Source organism: Zalophus californianus, chromosome 7 (assembly GCF_009762305.2).
Source record: "Zalophus californianus isolate mZalCal1 chromosome 7, mZalCal1.pri.v2, whole genome shotgun sequence".
Classification (NCBI taxonomy): Eukaryota; Metazoa; Chordata; class Mammalia; order Carnivora; family Otariidae; genus Zalophus; species Zalophus californianus.
Window position 1 is genome coordinate 44,003,719 of NC_045601.1, and position 20,377 is coordinate 44,024,095.

General features: G+C 38.4%; 1 protein-coding gene across 2 annotated transcripts in view; it reads left to right on the plus strand.

Moving 5' to 3' along the window:
- Nucleotides 1–20,377, plus strand: part of CEP85L (centrosomal protein 85 like) — a 226,345-nt gene that overhangs the window by 11,758 nt on the left and 194,210 nt on the right. Inside the window, exon 1 of one of the 2 annotated variants that reach the window (XM_027603608.2) lies at nucleotides 547–1,694. The exons of the other annotated variant lie outside the window; for it this stretch is intronic. Coding sequence (XP_027459409.1) covers nucleotides 1,689–1,694 — 6 coding nt within the window. The 5' untranslated portion in view covers nucleotides 547–1,688. Of the gene's footprint in view, nucleotides 1–546; nucleotides 1,695–20,377 lie in introns of those variants that run through there. 2 annotated transcript variants of the gene reach the window in all.

The following is a 20,377-nucleotide window of genomic DNA, read 5'->3' on the forward strand; positions in this document are numbered from 1 at the left end:
AAAGATGGAAGAATTTTGGGGTGTCCGACTGGCTCAGTTGGTAGAGCATGCAACTCTTGATCTCGAGGTTGGGAGTTCAAGCCCCGTGTTGGAAATAGAGAGTGCTTACAAAAAAGAAGAGGGAAGAGTTTTGAGAATCACAGGGATTACTATAGGCTAAGTGAAGTAGTAACTACAAATATATATGATCTTCCATGTGTAGTTGCTTAGCTGCAGCAAATCAACATACACTGTGGCACACTGACTGCAGCTTTTATCTGGACAAGCCTTCTTCTCTCATCCAATGGACAGAGAATGCCAGAAGAAGTTTGATTTTATCTAGAAGGGCAGAAATATATTTTCAACTCAAGATTATCTTAATTTTCTATTCTCTGTGCCATAAATGAGTCTTTAAAAACTAGGTTGTCAGGGCCCTGGTTGGTTCAGTCAGTTAAGTGTCGAACTCTTGATTTCCGCTCAGATCATGATCTCGGAGTTTTGGGATCCACCCTGTGTCAGGCTCCATGCTCAGCATGGAGTCTGCTTGTCCCTCTCTCTCTGCTCCTCCCCCTTGCTCTCGCTCTCTTAAATAAATAAGTAAGTAAAATCTTAAAAAAAAAAAAAAAGAACTAGGCTCTCTAACCATTCCCAGGGCTAAATTGGTGATAACGGGCTGATGAGCTCCAGAGAGCAGAAAGTGGCTGTGTTTTAGACTAAAACTAGGCATGCCAGAAAGTGGGAAATAAATCATATGTTAATACACTGAAGTTTCTTGGGATCTATTTTGTGTGGCATGTGAGTTTATCCTCTCCAATGTCAAGGACAATTTGTTTCTTACATCTAGAAAAAAAAAAAACTGTGATTGATAGTACTCTTTAGATTTCAGAAGCAACATCTATCACATTTTGTGTGCCCTTCAGCTCTTTCCTGAGATGCCCGAAAGGCTGACTGCTTTGAGTAGGGTCCAAAAGAAAACTCTGCATGTGGTCCAGGATGCAGCTTTTCCATATGGCCTTGTAGGACCCAGTGACATTAGTGGTGCTCAAAAATCAATTCAAGTCTGTGGTGTGGAAAGATTTAATACAAGATTCACAGCAGAAACATCCTGGTTTTAGGACAAAGTTATACCTCCTTCAGTGAATAACCATTCTTCTTTGGAGGAATAGTCCTTGGCTTGCTATTGGGTTCTCATAGAAACCAGGTAATTATGAAATATAAGCTACCTGTCATGAACTGAGTATTATCTGATCTACTCGGCTATAAAATCAAATGTATTCAAGTGGAAACAGTAGATAAGTGAGTGCATCTGAGCAGGTCCTGAAAGCTCAGGTTTTACATGCTGATGTATTCAGGCTATGCTTACTCATGCCACACTACCCCCTCTCCACCAACCAACACTTAAAACATCATGAACAGTTTTCTATTATGAGTTAACTGAAGAAAAAGAAAAAGAAAGCATAGTTTATAGATGGCTTTGCATAATGAGCTGGCGACATTTCAAATGGATTGCTGAGTCCTACTCAGTCCCACTGAAGTGAAGGTGGAAAATTCTCCCAGTAGGTAGAACTTTGAGTGATATAACATCTTTCTCCTTTCCTGGAAAGAGGCAGGAATTAATAGGCAGTAAGAGATGGTTTAGTCAGACTGACATGGACACAAAAAGAATAAGAAGACCAGAGGACTGGTGACAAGGAGGCTTGGGAAGAAGCATGTGGGTAAGTCTCATAAAATGGGCCCATGTGTGAAGACATCTGGGTTCCATGTACATGTCCATCACATTGGCTGACAACCCAATAGTCATTCTTTCTTGTGAACAAAACTTCAGTTTTATTCAGGTACCCATGCTCCTCCATGTGACTTTGTACTCCAAGGCTGGTCATATCTCCACCCCAGCAGGTGAATCAGTTAATCTAGCCAATCACAGTTATCTATTCTCCTTATGAGTGGCTGGCTTAAAAGGGGTCATGTGACCCAATTTTGGCCAAGGAAACATTGAAGGAAGTCTGCTGTGGGGTTAGTTCTGTGTGATTTTCTTTATCTATTAAAATAAAAGGTAATTCCTTCATCTGCCTCACTTTGAGTTGGGAGTTAGCCTTACAGATAAGGAAAGAGAGGGCTGTACTTGTGCTTGTGTTGGTTGTAGCAACCACATCTGGTTTCCAAGGATGGCATTGCCAGGCGCATCTATGGGAGTATACAATGTGTGGTGCCAACAGCGTCAACTGTGCAGGCTGTGATACCTGATGCTAGGTAGCAGCAACAGCCATGTCTTCACAGAACTAGTTTTGTGTTAGATTTTCATTGTATCCCTGTCTGCATGGCTTCTGAGCTGGATTGCTCTCCTGGACAGTTTTTGGGCTAACCAATATCCTTTCAGTAAATCCTTTTTCTGCCAAAACCAGGCAGAGTTCATCTCTATTGTTTGCAGTAAAAATGTTTGCAACCTGGCCAATATAGATCTTCTGGATCAAATGATCTATGAGATGTTGGTCCAAAAGAAAAGTATTTTTGCAGCACTAACATTTTTTTCAGAGTTGAGTGTTTCCTTGTAAGTTTTACTTTTTGATGTTATTAAAAGTCAGGAATGACAAATGTTCATCCACCTACCAGTAGTATTGTCTGGATCAATCTCCAGCTGGTACAAATAATTAAGGAAGCAAACATTTCTCTTTGAAAGCATGGAAATTAAAAAAAATGTATTAATAATGGACTAAGTAAAAATTAAATATGAAATTTGGAAATGGCAAAGAAAAGCAATCCCTTACATACAGGTTGTAGTGCTAACCTGTACTTGTTACTGCTCCAGAGGAGCAAATAGGCAGAACTTTAACTCTTACAGAGACTTTTAAAATTTATCATCAGATTATCCTTGTTCATGAACTGAATGTAGCAATTTCAGCTATTTTTTTTCCCAGTTAGCCTGTTTAGAGTTCTCTGTTTCACATCATCTCAACAGTTGAGGCCACACGATTCCCACCTTCATAATCTTTGTATGCCTATTTCTTCAGGCCAATGCTAATCAGAGGCAAGAAGAATTTAAATAGTTCCAGTCTCACATTTTGGCTTACTGTATGCTGGGCATGCTTCTTGGCACTAAGGATGCCTCAGCATCCAAAAGAGACAAATTTCAAGCTTAGTAGAACTTCCTTTTTCAGGATTTCTTTCCCTGCCTGCCAGCAAAAATCCCTGAGGCTCTCTTCTGTCAATCCATCTATGCTTTGTTTCCTTTCCTCTGTACTGGCCCAGCTCACTGCCATCTGTGCCCCAAGAATGGAAGAATAGTGGGACGTCTTCATAGATCTGTTAGATTAAAAGAAGTTGGGTGTTGTTGCTTTTTCCATTTGGGAGATTAATATTTCTATTCACTTCTGATGTATAATCTTACGCTTTTGTGTAATCGGTGTAATACATTTATGCCTTCCTTAATGAAATAAGATCCAGATGTTTCAAATTAGTCAATGAGGGTGAGTCTTCATGGTAGGGGAGGTTGTCCTTTATAGTTCCAACTCTTAGCTCTGAATATTGTCCTTGGGGATTATTTTAATGACTATATTGTCTGCTGGCTTTGGGGGCAAAGACCTGATGCCCTGCTTTCAATGCTTTGTCCCATGTATGGGCACATGACTTTTCCTTGTACACCATTTAGCTCAGCTGAGACAGACTTAATGTCCAAATTAAGCTTTACATAGGTTAGAATATAACAAAATGGCAATTGCTGCTAAGAGTAGGACCATAAAAGTAAGTAATCTAACCTACATTGCATAACTTAGTCATCTTCAGCTTTTAACCCATTACAGGGCTCTTTCCTATCTCTTTTGTGTTCTGTTTCTGCAAGTACATATCCCCAGATAGCTGGCCTTGTCACTATTAAGACCCTGAAAGGGATGGGAGCTTCCATCTACCTTAGGCCCATCCTCTCAGCTCTGGAATTCTACCTGAGGGCCTCCTTCTTCCCAGATACTTGATCCTGGTAATAACCATAGGCTTCATGGAGCAAGAAAAGGCATTTACAGTGGCATAGCCTAACCCCATCAGTCCTGTCCTGAGCACACATAGCAAGCATTAGTCAGGACTCTTCCAAGTGTAGGTGACAAAAACTTATCTTAAACTGGCTTAAAAAAATACATAATTCTTTGGCTCAGATAATTGAAAAGACAGATCTTGCTTGCTTCAGACATGGCTGAACATGAAAGTTCAAATGACCGTCATGTCCTTTGTCATTTGACAGAGCTTTTTGCTCTCTTTCTGTCTCTTTTTCTCTATCTCAGTCTTACGCTTGTTTAAACTTTACCCCACTCTTTCCTTCCATTCTTTTTTGTTTTCCTTTCTATTAAGTCCATCTTCAAGGAAAATTCCCCACATTTTAGCAAAAATGTCCATTAGCAGCTTTAGATTTACATCAAACTACAGCAATCCCAGTGAAAAGAAAATGATGCAACCTCTTTGGGCGTGGGTCCAGCAAAATTTCAAGAGATGACTCTGACTGGCCCAGCATGGCTCTCTGGACCAATCCTGTAACTGATGGATGGCAGACTCTGATTGGTTAGCCTGGATAATGTACCTTTTCCTACGGAAGGAGTGCTCTGTGGTTGGCAGTTTTACCAGGAGCAGAGAGGTAATTCCCAAGAGGAAAAGCTTCAAGGCATTCAAAAAGTGACAGATCTGGATACAATATGGTATTCCCAATATTCATTCTAGAGCTACAAGTATACAAGAGCAGATTATTAGAGTTGTAGTTAGACATGACAAATTTGCTATGATCTACAGCTCAGACACAGAGTAATTAAGAATTATTAATTATAAGACTGGTTCAGTCATATGCAATCTGAAATGCTGTATCACCAAAGATGTGGAAAATGGTCTCCAAAATATTAGACACCTAAATCCCATATTAGATCAAATGCCATATAAGGCATACTCAGAATTTAAACATGAAATATTTTTGAGCTTTAAATTTGGATAATTAATTAAAAGGTTAAAAAAAATCTATGTAAGTCATAGACCTAATTTGGCTTCTCCTGAAAGTAGATCACATGTTAAGGATGTAATTCCAGCAAACAGGGAGACTGAAACAAGAGAAGAGGAAGTCAATATAAGGGTGTGTTATTTAAGTCTCCTCTGAAGGCACAGGGGCTCAGTTTGGCTAGAACTTCTGGGAAGTGTGAATTTTTTTCAGAATTTTCTATCTGAGGCAAGTGAGAATGAAGTATGGCTCCCACATTGGTTAATGGCTGATATTTGCCCTGGGGAGTACTAACATTGCTAGCTTCAGGGCTGTGTTTATACATCTGCCCAGTTGCTCCAGGACATGGGAGAGGCCCAAGACAGAAAGCGGAATATTCTATACCTGCTTGAGTTGGGACCTTGTCAACAGAAGGTGAACCTGAACACTCAGCAGCTGAAAACAGAGATGGGCCAAGGGAATGGGAATGGGGCTCCAAAGTATCTGCTACATAAAACAAACATATGTGAAGACCAAATATGGCACATACGTGGCTTGCCAGTATTTGACCTTCAGTCCACTGGTTTAGAAATTCACAAACTAAGTTCATAGCATGATCTAACCTTCTTCTCAGAAATTATAGAGAGAAAGTATAAAAGAGGGTCAAATTTTGCTTTTTTTTTTAAAGATTTTATTTATTTATTTGATAAAGAGATAGCAAGAGCAGGAACACAAGCAGAGGGGAGTGCGAGAGGGAGAAGCAGGCTTCCCGCAGAATAGGGAACCCAATGTGGGGCTCTATCCCAGGACCCTGGGATCACGACCTGAGCTGAAGGCAAAGGCAATGACTGAGCCACCCAGGCGCCCCTCAAATTTTGCTTCTTATTTATGCATTAATTCAACAAATTTAATGAACATTTCCCACATGCTATGTGCTGGAGATACATCACAGAACAAGATAAACAAATGACCTGCCTCACTGAGCTTGTGTTGCAGGATTTCTTTTCCTTTACTGCCCACCATTCTTGGTCCCACCACTTCAGTGAATGAAGACGTAGACCAAACCAAGAGTGGTGGGCAGCAAAGCAAGGTTTACTGAGCAGTGGTGCAGAGCTCCTGAAGAGGGAGGGGACCTGAGAGGGTTACCACCAGAGTTTGTAAGTCTAGGGGTTTTTATGGGCTTGTTGGCAGGCTGTTTTAATCTGATTAACCCTCCCTGTGCTTGTCACCAATCAGGTTTTTGTCCACTCACTCATCTACCTATCAGAGCTGTTCACACGGGAAAGGGTGGAGGACTCCTTCCAGGGTGGCGTAAAATCCTTTTAAAGGTAGTTTAAAACTACCTCTTGGGGTGGGGGTGGGATTTCCCCTGCCTGCCTTTCTTCTGACTAGCCTTCATTACTTGCATTCTGGTTGGGAGATAGTCAACAAACAATGAGTAAGGTAATTTTAGTTTATTGGGTTATAGATGCTGGTGGAAAATGAAAAACAAACTAATAGTGAGAGAAACATGGTTGCTATTTCAGCTAGGGTTATCATAGAAGGCTTTTCTATATGAGTGACATTTGAGGAGAAACCTGAATGAGAAGGGGCAAACCAAATGAAGATCAGGGAAGAATATTTTAGGCAAGGGGAATAGTTTATGTAAGAACTTGGAAAGCAGCAAAACTCTTATGTTTTAGGAGCAACAATATCAACACTGGTGAAGTCAAGAGTGAGAGAAGTAATAAGAGATGAAGTGAAACTTGTCAGCAGAGGTCAGCTGAGGCAGCACCATCCTGGCTTTGGCAAGGAGGTAGGGCTTCATTCATAGTGGGATGGAAGCCACCAGAAGGGAGGGACGAGATCTGATTTTCTGTTTTTAAAAATCCGCTCTGGTTGTTGTATAGAGAGTGTTCATAGGCAGTTGTGTTACTTGGATTCATGGAACACAAAGATCTGACTGAATATTTGTGTTTTCCATGAACAAGTGAAACTCTTGGTCATATTTTGCTTAACACACATACAGGTTTCCACATACAGGCTTGCACACAACTGTTGTTAGCAGCATTACTCATAATAGCCAGAAAGTAGAAACAACTCAAATGCCCATTAACTGATGAGTGGAAAAACAAAAGGTGTTTATCTTCAAGCGTATATCCATAGAATGGAAAACCATTTAACAATAAAAAGAAATACTGATACATGCTACAACAACACAAACGTCGAAAATATCAGGCTAAGTGAAATAATTCAGACCTAGAAAACCCACATGTTACATGATTCTATTTATATGAAATGTCCAGAAAAGGCAGATCTAAATATAGAGAAAGCAGATTACTGATTGCCTGAGGCTGGGAGTGGGAACAGAGAGAAATTGTAAAGGAGCAGGAGGGACCTTAGTGGAGTGTGAGAAAGTTCTGAAACCATTTGGTAGCAATGGTTGTACAACATGGTAAGTCTACTGAAAATCACTGAATTGCATACTTAAAACAGGTGAATTTTAAGGCATATAAATTATACCCTAATGAAGTTTTTTTTTTTAAAGATTTATGTATTTGAGAGAGAGTGTGTGTGTGTGCACAAGTGGGGGGAGGGGCAGAGGGAGAGGGAGGGAATCTCAAGCAGTCTCCCTGCTGAGTACACAAGCCCAGGTGGGGCTCAATCTCAACACCCTGAGATCATGACCTGAGTCAAAATCAAGAGTTGGACTTGCTTAACCAACTGAGCCAGCCAGGCACCCCCATCAATGAAGTTATTTCTAAAAATAAATAGTTATTTCTAAATTGAGAATATATATCTTCAGACCATATGAACCCCTCGTCTCTACAGACTCTGGCCTGACAGAGGCTCCCCCCTACCCTTGCTCTAAAGAGCACCAAGCTGCCCCTGCTTTCCATAGCCACCAGTGGTCCGCTTTGGGAATCAATTGAGTTAATTGTCTTCCTCTCCCAACTTTTCTCCCTCTCAGGAGATCGTCCCCATGCCAAGCCTTCCCCAGTTCTCTGATTTTCAGGACTCTCAGATTGGTCTTTTCCTCTGTAAGAAATCTATTGATCGTCTTCAGCCCACTCACTTCTTTCTCTCAGTTTTTGCCAACTGTTTTCAAGAAACTTCCTTTACTACTTTCTTGTCCTTTCTTCCTCCCTTTGTCTGTTTTCTCCACTGTCACCCCTTATCCTTTGTCTCCATTTGTGCCATTTGTGACCCCTCAAAATGACTACAAAAATCACGGTCCTTACATTGGAGAGCAGTACTGGGACAGACGTGTAAGTATCAAGAGAAAGGAAAGATTAAGCAGTATTTGCCAAATCAACCTCTAAACTTGGAAGTACCAAAAAGTCCTTTCAAGGATATCCTCAAAAGTTCCTTCTCTCTCACTGTTGTATGATGAGAACTGCTCTACTTATTTTATTTTATTTTATTTTTTAGATTTTATTTATTTATTCGACAGTGAGAGATACAGTGAGAGAGGGAACACAAGCAGAGGGAGTGGGAGAGGGAGAAGCAGGCTTCCCGCCGAGCAGGGAGCCCGATGCGGGGCTCGATCCCAGGACCCTGGGATCATGACCTGACCCGAAGGCAGACGCTCAGAGACTGAGCCACCCAGGCGCCCCTGCTCTACTTATTTTATAAGAAACTTGTTAAAAATTTAAAAATATGACTTAAATAAATCATATTTTTAAATTTTTGCTTATTTGTTTATGACTGTGTTTTAAAATTACTTTTTCATTAAGAACAAGAATATTTACAAAAAATATTTTATTGATGTCAATGTAGATACTTTTGTGGTCAGACACACTAAAAGGAACACTACTTATTATATTATTTCTACAGAAAAAAAACCCGATGTCTGAGCCCAAGCAATGATTTGGAATTTAATTTTGGTTTATTAATTGGAGACTGACATTATTTCACTGATTTTCAGTATCATTCTGTCTTTTTAGGTGCTGTGTTGTAATTGTTCCATGGGCCAACCTCTTACTTTATTGCAAAATTTTTCTGTTATATTCTTAAAAGCAAAAGGACAATCATAGATGTAGCTAAGTTGAAACTAAATTTCCCTGTCAGTAGAACAGATGACAGATTCCTCATTTTTAGCTCTTCCTATTACATGAAATATACAATTCTGGGAATAATTAGCATATTAATAATCTTAATTGTCAGAGTTCACTGCTTGGTTACGAATATCTAAAAGAATGAGATTCTAAATTCCTTCAAAATTCAGCATGCAGGAAACAATCAGGACTGCAGATCATAATGCCCTGTTATGTGAGATTATGAAATAAGGTTACTGCCCTCAGGGAGATGGATATATACAGACATGCCGAGGCAGAGTGCATTCAGGGGTGTAAAGAAACTGTTCAGCCCTATTGGGAGAAGTGGAGGAAGAAATAATGCTGAGCTTTCATTTCCTGTAAATTGCTCATAATTTATGAGACTTCTTTGCATCTTCAAATATTGTTAAGCCTTCCATATACTTGTTGAGCCATGATAATGAAAGCTAAGATCATAAAAACAGCAAAAACTCCATTTAAATGTAGGGAGGGATTTTCTAATGCAACCTAGGGCGAGAGTATCTCAGCAGAAAAAGTTTTGTTTTATTTTTTCATTTTTAACTGCTAATTTTACAAGAATAGGCTGCTCTAGAAAAGGGTGTGAGTTTGTTTTAGCTGGGTCTCCATTTCCTGTGTTAGTCCTTTGGATGGATGTTCAGTATAGATATGAAATGACTGGGAAAAACAAGCAAAGAGAAAATATTATTATAAAAAAATTAAACATTTGATTTTCCACATAGTTGTTTTTAAAGGACAGTCAGTCTGGCAAGGCAAAAAAAAAGACTCTGGCAAAATAGATGGCTCTGACCCCTCTCAACCCCCTGATTTAAAAAAAAAGAAAGAGAAAGAAAGAAAGAGAGAAAGAAAGAAAGAGAGAGAAAGAAAGAAAGAAAGAAAGAAAGAAAGAAAGAAAGAAAGAAAGAAAGAAAGAAAGAAAGAAAGAGAAAGAAAGAAAGAGAGAGAGAGAGAGAGAGAGAGAGAGAAAGAAAGAAAGAAAGAAAGAAAGAAAGAAAGAAAGAAAGAAAGAAAGAAAGAAAGAAAAAAAAAGCCCAGTCCTTTTGAAAGATCATCCCCAAAGATGAGCAGGCCACAATCCAACAAATGCCTTTTTACCCCACAGGTTGAAGTCTGTACGAAACAGATAATTAAGTTAGAACTTTTACAGGGCTGGCCCTGCTTTTGAATCCTGCCCTTTAATTAACTATATGCTTTACAAAATTAGGTAGCTGTAGTAGACAGTTACACCCACACGCTAATCATTTATTTCAGTAAGAAAAAGCATTGGCATTTACGAATAGAAATTGGTCTGTTACTATCTGTTGATGAGAACGTTGTCATCTTTGTCAAACCATGCTGCAAATGCACCAGGATGTGAAATTTTCCAACACTGCTGCTGGAGGTGGGAGGGGAGATGGATGAGTGGGTGCCATGTACCTTGGGAAATGTTACTCTTCATGCCCACCTGCGCCAAGTGACTCCTTGCAGTGCAGCCAATAAAAAATTAAAAAGTTAAGTTTTCATATAGAAACGTATATATCTTTCCATATAAACATTTATAAGGTAGGAAGGACTCCCACCAGCTCAACATGAAAAAGATTAGATTCTCCCCCAAACATTGGTTTGGAAGTCTTCCCAAAACAAAGCCATGTGATCAAATTGCTGCAATCTTAGGTGGTAAAAACAATGCACTATATTTAAATGTAACTATCAGATTTTTCTAACCATAGTCTATGAACCCTCAAAATCATCTTGTCTAGAATCAGCAGAAAAATACATACTTTTGTAAACTTGGATGGAGATCACTCCTTGGAGGCCTCCAGGAACTCTACAACTTGTTAGTAGCAACTACAGGATTCCAACTGCCTTAACCTTCATGCCTGATAAAATCTTGTACCTTTTCAAATTTGGGCCATAGCTCCCTATTGGACATTGCTCTGGTTCCTTGTCCTCACTGTGGTTATTATTACCACTCCAGAAATTCAAGAAAGACAGATACTTCTAGACCCAAGCTCTAGAAACATTTCCATATTGGAGCTGTGAATTCCAAAAACAACATTTTAGTACTGAGTACGTGATACTCAAGAGTAAAAATTTAGAGCAGGCTGAGAGTGTGTGTGTGCATGTGCATGTGTTTCAAGAGTAGGAGGACTTTAGGACATGATATTATTTGAAGCTTTACTCACCACTGCCTAAAGCATAAACCAAGGAAATGTGAACAACTTAGGTGTGGAGGGGACACTTAGGTTCCTTGTGCCCTTTGGGTGCCAAATCAACCCCGTTTCCTTAATACATGGTAAAGGTACTTCTTTAACACTTCTTTATGAAATTAAATTGTGGACTTCTGGAGTTGAAGCCCATGTTTGACACACAGAGCGCCTGTGTTTCTGAATCCCAGCATCCAGTACAACTCTAGTATTTTAGGTACTAAAAACATGATTGATGAATTAAAGAAATCAGTGAATTAGTAAGCATGTATTTACAAACTGCTGTTATATTATGAGATGTAAGGCCTTATTTAGTAACATCAATTTGTGATACTTAGTTTGAATAAATAGCTGCTTGGTTTCCAAAAGCTACCACATCTTCAATTTCCTTGATTGTTCGTGCTTTTCTGAGATTAATAATTTTGAAATGTATACGAACGTGGGTGAAAGCATTGTTAAAACTGATGATATTTAAGTGCATCACAGGTTTGCAGGAGAGTTTCACAGGGTTACAAGTACTATTAAAAGGAAAATTGCAAGGGGCGTCTGGGTGGCTCAGTTGGTTAAGCATCTGCCTTCAGCTCAGGTCATGAGCCCAGGATCCTGGGATTGAGCCCCACATTGGGCTTCCTGCTCAGCAGGAAGCCTGCTGCCCCTGCTCCTACTCCCCCTGCTTGTGTTCCCTCTCTCGCTGTCTCTCTGTCAAATAAATAATTAAATCCTTAAAAAAATAAAATAAAAGGAAAATCGCAAAAATTTAAAAATTCAGTGGGAGGAAATAGAACAACTTGAACAAAAAATTTTGAAATCTTTTAAGTTTTCTTGAAACTATCAGTATCAGATCTGTTTACTACTAATAATGAACATACTGGGTTTTTCCACTCCAGATCCCTGATCATTAGTATTGTCTTGTTCAATTCCTTGCTTCCCAAGCTTTCTCCCTCTTATGATTCTATAGATGAACTCAAGAGTACCTGGACAGTATGTGCTCTAAATAAAAACATAGCAGGTTCCTTATTAAAAAAACAATCAATTTGTAGAAATCCACATCTCTAAATGATCAGGACTGCATTCAAAGTCAACAACTGTACTTTTCTATGTTGAATTACTGGTAAGTAAATTTTCTGTGTTGAATTTCTTGGCAACCGAGTGAAGGTTCTTTATGGACTGGACTCAAAAGCCCTTGTTTATTGTCATTCCAGAATTCAGTTCTCAAAGTAAATGTCATATGCACAATAGTCCTGTTGTACATTCAGAACCAAGTTCCATTTCAACAATAGTAACTCCTCCTCATCAGGCCATGTCCTGCAGACATCTGGTTTCAGCCAGGCACTTGAGAGACACCTAAGAATGTTTTTAAGAGCTCTGATAGAGTCTCTGATAGATTCTAAACATCTGATAGATTCTCAGATATATAGAACTAAATTATTTTCCTGCTTACCTGCTACCTATGTGATGTATATCAGTTCCATGATTCCACCTCGTATCTAGGGCATAATCTAAAATGCCAGTAGAGGTTGCTCACTGGTAGTGTCATTTCGAGGAGTTATTTTCTAACTTATTCTTCTATATTTTCCGAAGAGATTGTGTTATTTTGTAATCAGTAAATAAACGTTGTTTAGAAAAAGCAAAAACAACCCCAAAGATAGAGATCAAGATAATTTGTATAGAAAAATAATTTTTTTAAATTATTATCATTATTTTTGGCTGCCCATGAAATTTCTGCTCTAATATTCTGGCAGACTAGGAAACCACCTGGGAAAGAATTTTACTTCTTACTAAAAATATAGATATATCCTCTTTTTCTACAAGGTTGAAAATGTTGTCCACATCTCTCCCCATTCAGCTCCATGGTAGTTCAGAGTATGTTTGATTTCAAAATGTTTAGAAGAAGAGGTGAACCAGCGGCTTCCAGACCACATCAGGCCCAAATGCCTATTCTGTTTAGTGACATGATTTAAAAATTGAAAATGGATGCCCCTTGCATGAACATTTTGTTTTCCAGAGGCTCACCACACGTTTAGATAACTTGCCTGGCACCTGAAGGCATTTGAATTTGACATCTTTAGGTTAGTATTTAGTGGATAATGAACTGAGAATTAATGTCATTGAGACATGTTAGGCAAAGCAACAGTTGTGCTAATGACATTATTCTGCTTTTCATTTTGCTTATGGGAAAACTAATTTCAGAAATAAGAAATTACAGCTACTTCAATGTCCACAACCACATGCCTCTTATATATAACCTTATAATTTTCTCCCTGGTATCTTCTTTCCTGTTTAGTCCATTCTGCACACATTTCCTGGTTAATATTCCTAGAGCTTAACTTTACCCACATATTTATTGTTTATTCACTCATTATTTCTTTACTGTGTGCCATGCTCCTTTAGGTGCTAAGGAAACAAAAATGAATATGAAACTCACAGTTTCACATCCCCTGAAGGGGATCAGATGTGTAAATTAAAAGTGACAGGATTGCCGTAGTTGGTAGGAACTGAGTTCTGTAGAACCACAGAGAATGAAATTGTGACAGTGCCTGAAAAAGTTTTCCAAAGGTGACAGTTGAGCTAATTCTTAAAATAAGTAGATATTCAGCAGATGATCAAGTTAGATAAAGGCATTGTAAGCCAAAGGAAGAGCAAACCCAAGGCATGGGTTCAAGGGAAGGCTTGGGAGATTCAAGGAATGGCAATTAGTTTGGTTTAGCTGGAGCACAGGGAGTAAGGAATGGGGAGAAAGGATCTATGCATTCTTCATTCATTTAATGATTCATTTAATAAATTGTTTAATGACTCACTATGTGTCAAGCATTGAAGATGCAAGAGTGAAAATAGCCAAAGCATTTGTTGCACAGCAATGCAGTCTAATGAGAAATATAGAGAAGTAAAAGGCAATAGAGTAGTAAGTGCTAGGATAAAGTAAATACTGGAGGTCAAGGAAGCACAGAAAGATATGCAGAGTTAAACAAGAGTATGGTGGATTCTCTGATGTGCTACTGGTTCCCCTTCATGAGTAAAGGACTTTTTCTTCCAGCTTCTGGAAGTACTGCTAGAAGACAACCCTCAAACTGTAGTATTGCTCAAGGTTATACTTTCTTCCAGGAATGTCTTGCATCCAGTGCTTGGTCAATGTGTTATATAAAGCTCTAGCCCCCTCACCCAAATTTGGAACATTTTGAAGGGCCACTCGAGCTACAGAGCTCCCTGTGGGGTGGGTTGAGAGGACTTTTTGAAATTACAGCACAGTTCAACTTCTCCCTCTGCCTAAGCCTGCCTCTTTCTTCTCCCCCTTCCATGAGTAGTGACCCACAAGGAATTCTTTAGTAAGTGTCCTGAATAGTAGTCTCTGTTTCACAGTTTTCTTTCTGGAACAGATTATGAAGTGTTCTTGAATGCCATTTTAAGTAACTTGGATTTTGTGCTGTTATCAGTTGGAGCCAGAGAGGGCTTTTAGCAAGGAAATACGATGATCATATGTGTAAGTTAGAAGGGTGCAAAACAGAAGGTAGATTAATTAGAAGGATTTAAAAAATCCAAGAAATAAATGTTTAAAATCTGAATAAAAACAATGACAGTGGAGTGGAGAGAATGAGCTGAATGCAAGAGGTATTTATTGGCAAGATTGGCAGGATTTGGTGATTGATTACAGGTGGCAGACAAGGTAAATGATCTACAAGATCTCCCGGGGACTTTGGCTTAGGAGAAAGAATAAATTTTGGGTCCATTAATCAAGATGGAAAATACAGTTGAAGAAACAGGATCATTAGTGAACATGATCAGCTCACTTTTGGACCAGCTGAGTTTGAAGTCAACTCAGTGTAGTAAAATGCAGGTGATGCTTGGCAGGTAGTTGAAAACATGTATTGAGCAATGAGGAGAGAGGACAGTGCTATACATATAGATTTGGAAACCATTAGCATATATGTTGCAATTAAATAAGCAGATGTATGTGAGCTCAGAGTATCACTGTTCTGCTCTAAAATGCTCAGATTTCCATATTGCTTACCAAGGCGATTCCTGACTCCTCCAAGTGGCATTCAGACAAAACAATGACGGTTCAGCACTATGGACAGTGGCAAAAATTTCTTGCACATCCCCGCCCCCTCCTCACCCCACCCCCAATATTTTAGTTCTGTTAGATAAGGACTTTATTATCTTTCCCTGTCTAACCTTCTTGCTTACCTCCTACCAGTCCCCTGGCCCATATCATTTATTTAAGGTAACCATGTTAAAATCACCTAGTTCAAGTTTTCCTTTGTTTTTATCAGATGACAACCTGAGGCCCAAAGAAGCAAAATGATTTGCTCAAAGCCACGTTGTTGGTTAGTGACAGACCTGGGACCCAGATCTCCCAGATCATTAGATCATTAATGATCTAGAACATCATCAATATGGTTCTATACAATGCAACATGGAGTAGAGACTCCACAATCTTCCAAGCAACAAGTTTTAAACTAACAATTGTAAATAATAATAATAAAAATAGCAATAAAATTAAATAAATAAATAACTTTTTATCTGATTCTCTGGATCTTGGCTAAGTCTTTTGCTCAGGAAAATTTTTAAAAATTGGTTTGATAATTATTTTATTCTCTGTTTTTGAAATAATTCTTTATTGGATATCCTAGATTTGTTCTCAATACAGCATTTTTCTCCCATCTTACTCATTCCTTTATCATTGTCCTCCAAATTCTGAAAGGTTTTTGGAGTTTATCTTCAAATTCATTGATTTGAGTTTTGGCATTTTCCAGTTTTGCTCTTTGTTACTTCTGCTGCATTCTTTTTTTTTTTTAACTTTTAGCAAACCTATTCTTATTTCTAAAGCAGTCATTCCTAATCCCAAATTGTTCCCATTTTAAATATGTAATGTTATTTTTTAAAGTGACAGCTTTACTGAGATAAAATTCACGTACCATAAAATCCACTCTTTTAAAGTGTACAATCCAGTGGCTTTTAGTATATTCATAGAATTGTGCAATCATCACTATTTAATTTCAAAATATCTTCATGATCCCCCCAAGAAACCCCATTTACTTATTAACAGTCACTTCCTAGTTCCCCCACCTGCCCAGCCCTTGGCAACCACTAATCTACTATTTTTTTTTTTATTTATTCATGAGAGAGAGAGAGAGAGAGAGGCAGAGGGAGAAGCAGGCTCCCAAGGATCAGGGAGCCCAATGTGGGACTCAATCCCAGGACTCTGGGATCATGATCTGAGCCAAAGGCAGACACTTAGCCATCTGAGCCACCCAGGCGCCCCTAATCTACTATTTCTATGGATTTGACTTTACGGGGCATTTCACATAAATAGAGTTAAATATGTGATCCTTGTGTGTGGCTTCTTTCACTTAGCAGGTCCATCAATGCTGTAGCATGTATCAATACTCCATTCCCTACTATTACTGAATAATACCTGTGTGTGTGTCTGTGTGTGTGTGTGTGTGTGTGTGTGTGTGTGTGTGTGTGTTGTATTGTTTATCTAATCATCAGTTTATGGACCTTTGTGTTATTTCCATTTTTCTGCTGCTATGAATAATGCTGGTATGAACATTCATTTATAGAGTATTGTGTAAACATATGTTTTCATTTTTGGGGGTATGTTTCATTTCCCTTGGGTATATACCTAGGGGTGGAATTGATGGGTCATATGATAACTGTGTTTAACTTTCTGAAGAACTAACAAACCATTTTCCAAAATGGCTGCACCACTTAACAACCAGCAATGTAGGAGCATTCTAATTCCTCCACATCCTCACCAATACTTTTTATCGTCTTTTAAAATTTTTTATTATAGCTATCCTACTGGGTATGAAGCGGTATCTCATTGTGGTTTTGATTTGCATTTCTCTAATGACTAATGATGTTGAGCACCTTTTCATATGCTTATTGACCATTTGTCCATCTTATTTGGAGAAATATCTATTCAGATCATTTTAAAATTGGATTATTTGTCTTTTTATTGTTGAGTCATAAGAGTTTTGGATAAGGTCCTTTATCATTTATATGATTTGCAAATATTTCTCTTGTTATGTGGATTGCCTTTTCACTTTTGGAGCATACAAATTTTTAATTTTGATAAAGTCCAATTTATCTGTTTTTGTTTTTTTCTGTTTGTGCTTTTGGTGTCATATCTAAGAAACCATGGCCTAATTCAAGGTCACAAATATATGCGTCTTTTTTTTTTAAAGAGTTTTCTACTTTTAGCTCTTACAATTATGTCTACAATCCATTTTTGTGTTAAATTTTGCATATGGTGTACATATGGCATAATGTTCTTTTGAATTTTGATAACCCTGCATCTTTTAGTTTCTGACATTTAGAGATTTTTCTAAAGTTTTTTTGTTTTGTTTGTATTAACTATTTCATGGGTAGGATAATTTAAATTTATTCCTCTGATTAAACCTAATTTTATAGATTAAAACTGACTTTTAATTTAGAAGATGGGTCTTCTGCTTGTTCATTTTTATGATTGTGCTCATGTCCGTGGATGGAGCTCACAGTTTTCAGAACTCTTTGCGGGTCCTGTTCAAATATTAGGTGCAGACAATGAAAGAAGGGAAAAGTTAGGATTTACCACAGTTTTACTTCAATGAATTGGATTCCAGCTGTCTGTTGGAGTAGGGAGGGAATTACAGCCAGAGGTGGTAGGGCCAGAGTTTACCATGTATGCCAGAATTCCTACTTGTCTTTTGTGATTTAGTATATGAAGGGTAAGCTGGGATTCATGGGATATTGCTCTATATGGACCATTTGATAGACTTCTTGTAGATGTTGGTAGGATTGTTATTTGTCCCTCCCTGACTACCCTATATCTTGCATTTGTCTCTAGGGTGCCTGGGTGGCTCAGTTGGTTGGGCGACTGCCTTTGGCTCGGGTCATGGTCCTGGAGTCCCGGGATCGAGTCCCACATCGGGCTCCCTGCTCAGCGGGGAGTCTGCTTCTCCCTCTGACCCTCTTCCCTCTCATGCTCTCTATCTCTCAAATAAATAAATAAAATCTTTAAAAAAAACGATTCCATCTTGCATTTGCCTCTAGACACAGAATATTGTAATAGAAATCCTCTGAAGTTTACAGCAAGTGCCAATTCACATAACCCATTTTTATATCTTTTTAGATATTCAATAGTAGTTAAAACGTGTAAACTCAATGTCTTTAATCAGAACCCTTCTTTTGGCTTCTGATTTGGCTCTGTTCATTACTGATCATTCATGACTTCCATCTTCTGGCTTAGATTAGTTCAGTTTCCTATTCTCCTCACCCTAAATGATTATTTTGTGTTTGTGCTGGTGTTTCCCATACTTCTCCTGCCCCATCCCCCACCCCTCCTGACCTTGGTGACTGATTTCTTTCTTGATATTTTAGAGAATTAGACTAGAATCAGAGACTTAAGTTGTGCTTCTGCTGGAGGTCCCTAGTTTTTCCACATTGCCTCACCTTTCTTCATTCTTATACTGAACCCCAATTACACCTAAAGTAACTAAGTCTTTGTAATGTAGAAGTGCCTAACACACATACAGGAGCTTCTAAAGGATATTGAGGTATCTTACTCATTTTTATACCGCCCATAGCACTTAGGACCATGTATGCACATAATAGGTGTTCAACAAATGTTGAAGAATTAACTTAATTAAAAGGTTAAAATAATTAAAGTAAGTAAAAGAATAATATATAAATTCTTAGTAAATAAAAAACTTCATATTTCGAATAGCTTGAAGATAGTTGTTCATCCTCATATTTACTGTGATAGATTTAAAATGATACAAGTTGATAGTAGTGCTTTATACATGATACTCTTTAGAGGTAATTTAGAATACAGAAATACCATATTCTCAGTAAATTTTAACAACAAAAGAGTTGATGGATTGATGATGAAATTGTACTTTTATCTTCATTGTATGAATTGAAATGAACATTTTTAAAAGATTTTATTTATTTGAGAGAGAGAGAGCACAGCTGGAGGGAGGGGCAGAGGGAGAGGGAGAAGCAGGCTTCCCACGGAGGAGGGAGCCCGATGTAGGACTCAATCCCAGGACCCTGAGATCATGACCTGAGCCAAAGGCAGATGCTTAACTGACTGAGCCACTCAGGCACCCCAACATGTTTCTTGTTAACAGTAGTGTTTTATACAGTCTCGGTACTGTTCCAAAAAAAATTTAAGGTGGCAGACAAAAACATACAATATAATAATAGTAGGTTATAAGGAAAAGAAAAAAAGAGAAAAAATGCATGTAGGAAAAAAGATGAAACCGGGAAAGATATTGGTAAACAGAATGTATGCTTCAAGGTCACCTACATGCACTTGCCTATGGAAGGCATCATATTTGGCTCTGACTTTTCCAACCAGTTTCAAGAACACTCATGACCAGTTATAGAGTCAATGTCTATAGATTGAAACAAACCAATTGCTCAGGATGAACACTATTTCTCCAGTTACTGAAATCAGACAGAAATGTCTCCAAAAGGTTGTCACAAAGTCAGCCTTACATTGTAAGTAATAATGATCACCATCCTTACAGCCACCACCCTACAATTTCACAGGAGTCATCTCTCAATGTAAGTTAAGAACACATAGTTCTTTATACAGAAAGTTCAGTGAACTAACTTTAAGTTGTGCAGTGTTCTTAGCACTGACAATTAACACTGCTGTTGTCCTAATGTGGAGAACATTCCCATGTCAACTTGAAATGCCTAGATGCCTCTAATGCAGCTCAATAGCCTTGAAGAAATTTTCAGATAGGTAAACATATTAGATAAAATGCACCAAAAAAGTAAAAGTGGTTTCAGTAAACTGTAAAAAAAAGTAACTGTAAAGTTAACTGTAAAGTAAAACTGTAAAAAAAAAAGTAAACTGTGGTTTCAGTCAGATTTCTGCTTCAATATACGGCATTATAACCAGCCACAAATTTTAGAAGCTTAAAAGAACAAATGTTTGTTTTTCTTACTTAGGGTTTGGTCAGCTCCACATCTCCTGGTTCCTGAACCAGTGGGTAGTCAGATTACAGAAGAGAAAAGTAAAGCCAAAGGCAAACTTGTTTAAAGCCTCTGTTTGCGTCACCTTTGCTATCTTCAATTGGCCAAAGCAAGTCACATAGGCAAGCCCAACACAAAGTAGGTGGGAAAATACAGCCTGTGTACTCTGCTGGGAAGTACTGCAAAGCCAGTTGACAAATGTCGTGTAACTCTATATCAGGGAGAGAAGGAAGAACTGGGAATAA